Source organism: Larus michahellis, chromosome 1 (assembly GCF_964199755.1).
Source record: "Larus michahellis chromosome 1, bLarMic1.1, whole genome shotgun sequence".
Classification (NCBI taxonomy): domain Eukaryota; kingdom Metazoa; phylum Chordata; class Aves; order Charadriiformes; family Laridae; genus Larus; species Larus michahellis.
In genome coordinates, this window is record NC_133896.1 from 73,871,266 (window position 1) to 73,880,697 (window position 9,432).

Here is a 9,432-nt window from a genome sequence, read left to right on the forward strand (position 1 = left end):
TACTAGGCAGCAATTTCATTTTGACAATACAAGTAGTTTACAGCCATGCTGTTCTGCCTATTCTTTTATGTTATTTCCACTTGTGTGTGACTTTAGCAGCCACAATCTTCAAAGAGTCAAACTAAGATGAACAGCTCATCTTTTGAAAGCTAAGATTCAAGCTGTCAGATAACAGAAAGGATTGATGTTTAGCTCTGCTGGTTTTGGAAAGAGTAGCTATTAAAAGCACATTCTAATTTGAGTTGGCAGAATAAGGATCACACACAGTCCCAAAATACCAGTGAACACTGATTTTAATGTTTCATTGCTTTGCTATATCGGATAGCTCTGTGCTCCATTGAAAAACAGAGAGTCAGCTTTCCCTCGGCACTATATATAGTATTCCCAGGGTGACGGTGTAAGAGCAGTAATGGGTGGAGGTTTAAAAAAAAATCCCCTGATTAATACCAAATTCAGTCAGAAGGGGAGCCTGCCTCTTCATGGGGATTAGAGCCTACCTCTGCAATGCCCAACTGGACTTTGAGTGCATCAAATTATTCTGAAGGTCATGCGCTAAGGACAGCCAGTCATAAAGAAACAGCCTGGTGGAGAAAGATGTGGTCTGCAGTCACTGTGGAAAGAGTGTGTTTCCTTGCTTTTGGGTCTTCGGAGTTGATGGTGGGAGTAACCAGAATCCCTGACCTGGAAAATGCTGTTGAAAAGGTGTATAAACAGGAGAATCGGGCTAATTTGTTTGTCTTTAATCTTTGGGACCGGAGGCAAGAGGAAGGCACAGGTTCTTAGAGGTTGAAAGCCCCCGTCCATAAGAAAGAGGAGGCAGTGTGGGGTCTCGGCAGGCTGCAGGCTGTGCCTGAGGGACCAGCTGAAGTGAGTTTTGGAGCCAGTCTGAGAGGAGGGAGCATCTCTGCTGAGAGTCTGAGTAGAAGATTTGCTGTCTTTGGGTCCATAAAGGGTAGTCAGGTGAGGTAGGGAAGAGGGCAAAAGGAAAGGAAAAGAGGGGAATAGCATCACCCCATCCATGCCACTGAGTGACCATGGTGCCTGTGGAAGGACCCGCAGTGAGAAGAGGGGGGAAACCCTCCTGCTGAAGCTGGTTGAAACGAGATTAGGCAAAGCACTGGGCTTCTACAACAGGAATAAAAGCCTCCTGCAATTGGTGGGGAACGTTTGGTGTCTGTAATTTCACTCGATCGTGTTTTTTCATACCTTTTCTAATCTCCCTGAAGTGCATTGCAGGCCTGATTATTTTTGGGTTTTTTTTTGCCTGAAGCTCCAAGCGTGGTTCCAGTGAGATCAGAGTTGGTTTTGCCATTGACTTGAATGGGATTCTAATTGAATCTTAAGTCAGGTAGCTATCCTTAGGCTAAGTAAACGGTGGCTTGTGTAGTTGGGGAAGCTGGGATAAAATAAGAAAGGACGTCAATTTATAGTACTTCCAGTGCTCATTTCTGGCTCCCTGTGTGGACAATTAGAATAGTCTACCTTGCACCTAATGCGTGCTAAAAGTGCCTGTGTGGAGAATGAGCACAGGGAAACTAGTGTGCTGTTAATTCAGACACAGCCTGTGTTTGGGCAACATTGGCTACACAAGCCCCAAAGGTGCAGATAATCAAGAAGCGCATGATATGAGTGAGAGCACAGGGCATTGAGGAAGGCATCACTATTTGAAAGCATAAAAGCGCTCTGAGAAATGAGTGCAGTAAAACTCCTCTGTCGCTGCAGTGGAGGTTCAGCTCTGTGGTTGCAAGCTGACTTGTTGTGACCCCATCTGTAAGCATATTCCAACAGCTGCAGCAAATTGCTAAATCATTCTTGGCTAATGCTGACATCAAATTATCTAAATAATTCTTCTAAGGTTATCCTTTGCCATAGGGACAAATACATAAGTCTTTATATGCCTTCTGCTCTATTCCCTTGAGCTCTATTTGTCTTAATTTTAAAATAATACACTAATTCTTTGACATCCAAGCTGTTCCCCTCATTACTCAATCTTTTTTTTTTTTGATAAGCCAACTTGCAATTAATCCAAGACGCTGAACTTGTGACTTTGCAGATGCCAACCCAGTAAATAACTGGGATATCGAAGGCATGAGATAGCGACTCTCCAGGGAGATTAAAAAGAAACCAAGATGTGAGAAAATGCTGCCATTATTATCTGCAAGCGGGTTAGCTCAATGTCACTGCAGCAAATTCTTTGTGGTTACTGGAGTTCGTCTCTCAGTACCAGAGAGCAGTCCTGTCCTCAAATATCTCCTAAAGAACATCAATAAGAACATTAAAACTGTATTAAAAACAAAAAGCAAAACGCTTAAAGCTCTTAAGTCTTTGATTGTACTGTCATGACAATGTACTCTGGCAGTTTTCTCTTGGATGCGTGGTTCTCTCTGGAAAAGCAGAGCATTTAAGGGAATACTGCATCTGGTACCAAGGAAATTATTTCTCTGATATCTGTGCAGCTGTGCCCACACGTGCCTGTTGAAAATTGTCCTTTTTAAGTTGATCTGTCGTATGGACCTGACAGCAAAAATGCGTTGCTGATGATTTTATTTGCTCGCTGTCCATTAATGAGAGTAGTGGAAGCAAAGCGCCTGGGCCCAACGTGCCGCGTTCACAATCACCAGCGCCTCTTCAGGCTGCCGTCAAGCTGCCGGGACACATCACTGCAAATTACTGAGCAACTTGACTTGGCTTCAGGTGCTGCTCAGGGCTCCGGAGATTCCAGATCCAGTTTTATTTAAATTGGCAAGCCGCCCTGCGTTTGTGTGAGCTTGACTGCAGAAGGTCAGCGGATGACCCTGAAAGCGGTTCAGCTGTTTTCTTGCTCAGAGCTGAGCTGGGGAGATAATGTCACCCGAGATGCACTCTTGCACGAGGGGCTGGATCATTTGATGCGTTTCTTTTGAAGCCCGGTGAGTGGGGAGGAGCTTCTGGGCTGTGCCACTGAGAGTGCCCAATGTTCAGAGCATGTCAGGTAGAGGCAAGCAGCAACCAGGAGCCAGCGGCTCCTCGTTTAAAGAAGGCTGGGTGAGGATCGGCGCGAGGGAAGGCGTTTGTGCCCATGCAGATGCAAGGACTGCGCCAGGCTGGCCGCGTCCATGCCAGGATAAGCAGGAAAAAAAGCAGATTGTCATTCTCACGCGTATGCTACAGAGCTGGTCGGCTGCAGAGGAAGAGCCCTCCTGGTCTCTCTCAGGCCTCCTCGCTGTCTGCCAGGATGGATGCAGTGTGGTACCCTCAAAGCCACCACTGGAATGGGGTTACCTGCAGGACTCCCTGTCTGGAATGGGAGTTAAAGGAAAATACACCTGAGCTTCCAGTACCGTTTCTAGAAACTTGCTGTTGCGCAGTGTTTGTCCCCAGATTTCTCAGCCTGTGAAACATCACAAAGCTGGACAGGGCTCCTATTTTTACAAACGGGGAACAGAAAATTTCATTTCCTTCTAGTATCTCCCCTCACGAGGAGCACAAGATGGGCAGCAGCTTCTTGGCTGTGTTAGGCCACCAGACCAGCCGTAATCAGCATGTTTTATGTTTCTACGTGGGCTCCTGGCCACCTGTGTAACGTCCATCTGTTGAACTGGGCGTGATGCCTACCGACACTGCGATCCAGATCGCTGGGACGAGGCGCGGGTTTCCAGGGGGTGATGATGTTCCTGAAGGGCAGTTTGCAGTAGCATGACAAATGCTGTCCCTTCTGCAGGAAGTCCGTCCCATGCACCGCTCTCATGGCAGTGCCGTTCACTTCTCGTTACTTTAAGGCATCTGGGGAGGTTCATCTAGAAGAAATGTAAACGCATTGTGGCAACAATAGCAAATGAATATTCAGAGCCAGTTCCTGGCCCTCTCTGACTGTATCTGAGCAATTTTAGTGTATTTGTCTTAGAGCTGCGCGGTGCTTTTCTGTGAATGGTAAATTTGCTGAAAAAATGCAGTTTTAGAATAACCACATCTATTTTGCCATCTGAAAGGAAATTTGTTAACTAGCTGTAAGTGGGAAAGGACATCGGCTTCCAGGAGTGACAGAGGACCTGTCTCTGCCTTCCCCTCAGCCAAGGTTCAGGGACACCATCGCGTCAAGCTGTGTGCTCAAGTTCCCCTTGCTGCGAAAGGAAGTTTGAACCTCCATCTCCCACCTCCCAGTGGATGTCCCAGATTCTGGGGAGGGCAATAGTCCGAAAGCCTGCTGCAGGTCTTATTCTACCTTTTAAACTCAATCAGAGTTATTAAAAAAGGGTTTGGATGCTGAGGCTCTGAGCACCAAGGTGAATATTGAAAGTATTAAGCTAGGGATTTTTCTTTTTACCCTCAGTGACTGTGTCCTGATGGAAATGGAACAAGTTTGATAGGGTAAACCCAACTCCTGTACCTGATAATCTGACAGATTGTCCTGCTGGTCCTTAGAAAGAGAGGATGGTAAAGCCTGTTTTGGGGAACATTTAGTTAACTGACGTCTGATAGTAACGGAGTGAGAGGGCCCACGTGAGAAGTTACAGCCAGACAATGAATTTCTGCCAGGGCACCTTGGTCTTGGCTGGCCTTCCATATTCAGCTGTATCTTGTCTGTTTCAACAGAAAAGAATGCCAAATGCAATAAGCTATGAAATGATTTTTATTGTTTTGTTTTGTACGTTCAGGTTGAATTGATTTCTTGATTGGAAGAGAGTGGCTTTGTCTACATTAGCAAATAGCATCACGCAGTAGGAGCAGATCTGCAGAGCAAAACAGGAATGAAGACCCAGGCAGATTTCAGGGGGTTTGCTTCAAAACAGCCTTCTTCTAATCCTGCTTGAAGGAAACTCTGAAAGAAAGTTGTAGCAAATCACGAGACCAAATATTGCATGTTGAAAATGTCAACAAAACCTTTCAGCTTTCAATTTATTAGGAATATTTCAAGTTTTCTGCCAAAGCAGAGACTTCAAAAAAAACCAAAAACTGGCACACGTTCATAAGACACTTCAGTGCTGTTGAAGCTATATTTTTTTGTTGACAATTGTTTCAGCTGAAATTTTACCTGGTGCTTCATGAGGTTGTCTGGCATCCTGCTTAAACCTGTGTTATCTTGCTGTGTATGTGAGTCTTGCTGTTGTTTCAAAGAGTTCTATACATAAAACTTATCTCTTCATAGCCCTTTAAAAAAGGTATTCGTGTTCCTATCTCTGCCCGCACCAGAGAGAGGAAAAAAAATCCAGTGCTGCTGTCTCAAGTTTTTTGTTCTGAGGATTCTGCTGCATGAAATGAGTCACGGCACATTTGCTGTAGCTGCAGGAGACAGGTAGAGGAGGCACCAACAAAGGCAAGGTGGGCACTCAGGAGCTGAGAAAAAATTAGGGATCACGTGCGGGAGAGCAGCCCAGCTGCCCTGAAAGGAGTGCATGTGAGGGTAGTGAACTTTGCCTGCACCATGAAGTCTACGGATACCATCACATCGTAAAGGCAGGGAGGACTTACTGGTGCTGTGAAGATTACGCGGACTCCGGAAAGAAAGCAGGTTATCAAGTGTAAATCATAGTGACTTTCTCATGCAAAGGTACCCTCCAATGCAGCCAACACGCTGGGACAGTGAGTGTTACTTAGCAAGTTTGTGGTTTAGGTATTGGATTTTACCTGTGGCTCTGCGTGATCTCCGTATCGGTTACATCGCAAGATACATGTTTGGGATACTTTAATATCTTACTGAAATGTGATTTGTTTAGTGTCAAGACATCAGGACAGGTCAAACATCAGTGCAGGTTTTGGTGTGTGAGAATGGCCTAGGATTTCCTGCCAGATGTCTCATTCATCTTGGCATATCCAGAAGCATGTGGTAAGGCAAGGTTATAGCCGTGAAAGGTATAGTAGTGTGTATATCATGCTGTCTTAAACACCCACTCCGAATAGTATTTGGAGCCTGGTGCTAAATTTTTGTGGTGCCACTTATCCTAAAAATTCATTGATTTCTGTTTTATTGTTTGTAACAAAGTATGTTCTTTGAGATTTCTCTCAGTTCCAGAACAAGAATTAACTATTGTGTCAGCACAACTTGACATAACAAAAGCAGTTCTTACAAGTCTTACAAGTTTTATAAGTCCAAAATTTCTATTTAAGTATTTCTTGGTATTGCTTGTTCAGCATGTAACTTGGATTCTTTTTTTAGTATACCTTTAAGAAACGAGAACAACACAGGCTTTAAAATTTCTTTTAAAGATTCCCGTGCCTGAAAAAAAGTAAGTTGGGTTTTGGACAAAACCAAAAATGTCACTAAAAATGATTGATTTTCAGGAAAACTTTCAGTATTCATTCAGGGTTTTTTGAAAAGATGAAATCAGAAATGTTTTGGTTTCCAGAGCTAGCAGGGTACCAGAGAGTTTTCAACTGTCTATTCAGGTTTGTGTTTTTGGAAGAGAGGCAGCGTCAGACAGTGAGAAGTTTGGCTCGACTTTCTCTGGGCTCGAGAAAGCTGTGCAGGTAATTGTAAATATGCGTATGAAGAGCAGCCTTTAGCTGGGTTTTGAAATGACTGTGAAAACCTCTGTGTGATAACTTGTTTTTCTCTTTCGTTTCACAGGTTCCAGAATCTGCTGTGGTCTCGAAAAGCATTTGTGGACAGTGTGAAGGTGTATAACCACAGCTACATCTACATGCCAGCCTTCTCCATGAAGACAGGGACAGGACCCTCCCTACGTGTCTATTACACCCTGGAGGACTTCGGTGCCAAGCAGGCGGTCCTTTTCGCCAACCCCAATTTCCTGCGTGACATCGGCAAGTTCTGGAAGAGCAAAGGGATCCACGCCAAACGGCTTTCCACGGGACTTTTCCTAGTCAGTGCCGCCCTTGGTCTGTGTGAAGAAGTAACAATTTATGGCTTCTGGCCGTTCTCGGTGGACCTGCACGGGAAGTTTATTAGCCATCATTACTATGACAATGTCTTACCCGATTCTGGATTCCACGCCATGCCGGAGGAATTTCTACAGCTCTGGTTTCTTCATAAAAGTGGTGTACTGAGAATGCAGCTAGAACCATGTGAGGACCCTTTAATCCAGTCCTCTGCCTGAGGATTGTAGGAGTCAGTTTGGGAGATCCAGCAGTTTTTAATTTCCACGCTCTCCAACAGGGAGTTCTGTCTTCTGTTGATTCTTTTTAAAGGGAAAATAATCGTGGATCTGCATGGACCGTAAAAATGCAACTTGAAGGCCAATTGGAATACGTCCTTAATGTGTAGTGCTTTATGGAACTGGGCTGGGGGAAAGTGAATCTCTCCATCGAGTCCATTCAGCAGCATTGTGAAAATAATGTCAGAAGTAGCACAGCTGAACTTTCCAAGGGACGTTTTTAAATGACCGATGTAAAAAGGGCATTAAGGCTCGGAGAGACACAGGGCCACCCACAAGCTATTGCTGACAGTGCCAAATATGACTGTCTGTTCAAAAATCCATTTCATTCCAGATTGGCACCTCGTACAACTTCCCTTTTTCCTTTTTTTCCCCCCTCTGTGCGCGTGGGTGTGTAGGAGAGCATGTGTGTGTTGTTGACTTTCTTTGTTTCGTTCCTTTTTCTTTCTTTTTTTTTTCCTTTTACTTCCCCCCCCCCCCCCCCCCCCAATGGAAGGAAAAGGAAAGGGTTAAAAGCCCCAGGAGCTGGGTATACCATCAACTCCTCCAAAGACTCTTGGGAGAGTGACGGGTGCTAAGAATCTGGTTAGGAGAGTGTCCTAGGAATGCCTTGCGACTGAGTAGGGGTGGGCCTGCTTGCTGTAGGTTTTATCAGGATAGCTGAAGTCATTGCACGTGTAGCTACGCTAAGGCTATACTGTGGGCAAGAGCTGGTAAAGGGAAGTTGGTCTGGAAGTAAAACTTGTGTTACAAAGCCAGTAGCGAAGTGCAGCCTGGTTTCGGTTGACCTGCCGCAAGATTTCCACAGTGACTTTTGTAGCAGGGATGGTTCCTGACCTGTTTTGCTGTCCGGCCTTGGGGATTAATTCTGTATTCATTTGGACTCCAGATGTTCATGGAATGTTCAAGGGGATTTGAGGTGTTCAGTGGAACGCAGAATGAGGTTCGTCATTTGCTTATAGCAGAAAAACTGCAGAAATGAATGTAAGTCATTTAAAACGAGTTTGAAGCTTCAAAAATCCTTTCTCTGTGTGTGACTAGCTCTTCTGCTTGGATTGTAACGTTAGCCTTAAAGACTTGTGCTTTTCTCGCAAGATTGTATCTGGATAAAGATAGTCTGAAAAATAAAATGAAACAGCCTTTGGGAGCACTGAAAAACTGCGTAGCCAGCAAGAAAAAAGTAAAAAAAAAAAAAAAAAACCAAAGGAAAACAGCAGGCCCTTACGTAAAGCAGCCTCTCTCCTCGCAGTGGGTGAATTATGTCAGCGTGCGCATTGCACGAGCGCTGCTCCGGTCAGCGCAGCGCCTGAAGGACTGTTTTATTTTGGGTTATTACTTGGGCAGCAGATGGTCCTATCGCCATGTAAATGAGAAATCTTTTTGTTTGCTTTCTTTGGTTTAGCACTGTAGGACAAGAAGAGAATACCAGCTCGGTCCATGGTGCAATTTCAACTGCAAGGTGTTATCACCATTAACTTTAAAATCCAGACCAGTGTTCTCTTTCTTATCCTTCCGTCACTAGTAGCTGAAATTCTAGTCAAAGTGTTGAAACAACAAAACTATCATCAGGTTTCCACAACAATTTCCTGTGCTACCTGTTTTAGCTCCGAAGTGCTAGCGTTTTGGGGGGGTGTGTCCTATCATAAGACGTCTTATATCTCAACGTCTCTCTTTGTAGACTACCAGCTGCGAGTTATATAGTTATAATTAAAAAAAAAAAAAAGCAAAATCCGTGGCTCTTCTTTAAAATATGAATAATTCAACTATCTATGAAGGAAAAAAATAATCATGTTTTGCTTTTTGAACCTGTGTTTCATAATAAAATCTTCTTTCTAAATATGGATATTCTGAGCATAAAGTGGGCACTGTTCCATAGGATTACAGGGCAGTGCTAAACTGTAACGTGGAGATTTGGATTGAACAGTGTTCTAGAGATTGTTCTGTTAAAATCTGAATGTGCTTCTATAAGCCATTTTATCTTTGTCCATATTTTTGTTAAAAGTACAGTCAACACGCTGATGGAACATCACTTGATAGTTCGTTCCCTTTCATTATGTTTGTTTTATCTATGGTGTGGGTACTCATCATAGATTTGATGAGTAAAGTTTTGAAAAATTTGAAAGTAAAATATTTTCTTTACTGCTTGTTATGGCAGAATTTTACTGAGCTGCCTTTCTTGGAGAAGAAGAGGTGCCTGTATGGTTTTTATTGTACGCATCAAGTTTTGCGCCTTTTAGTGCTTTAAAGATGATGTTATCTGTGAGAACAACAGCTGAAATATGGTGTGATAAATGGCACTTCAGCAGGATGCCGGTATTTCCTTGGGGGGGAGGAGGGAATGAGG

General features: G+C 44.0%; 1 protein-coding gene across 1 annotated transcript in view; it reads left to right on the forward strand.

Annotated features, from left to right (window-relative positions):
- The window catches only part of ST8SIA1 (ST8 alpha-N-acetyl-neuraminide alpha-2,8-sialyltransferase 1), a 130,881-nt gene extending 121,956 nt beyond the window's left edge, over positions 1-8,925 (forward strand). Inside the window, exon 5 of the mRNA XM_074586813.1 lies at positions 6,545-8,925. Coding sequence (XP_074442914.1) covers positions 6,545-7,031 — 487 coding nt within the window. The 3' untranslated portion in view covers positions 7,032-8,925. The remainder of the gene's footprint in view (positions 1-6,544) is intronic.
- The last annotated feature ends 507 nt before the right edge of the window (positions 8,926-9,432 follow it).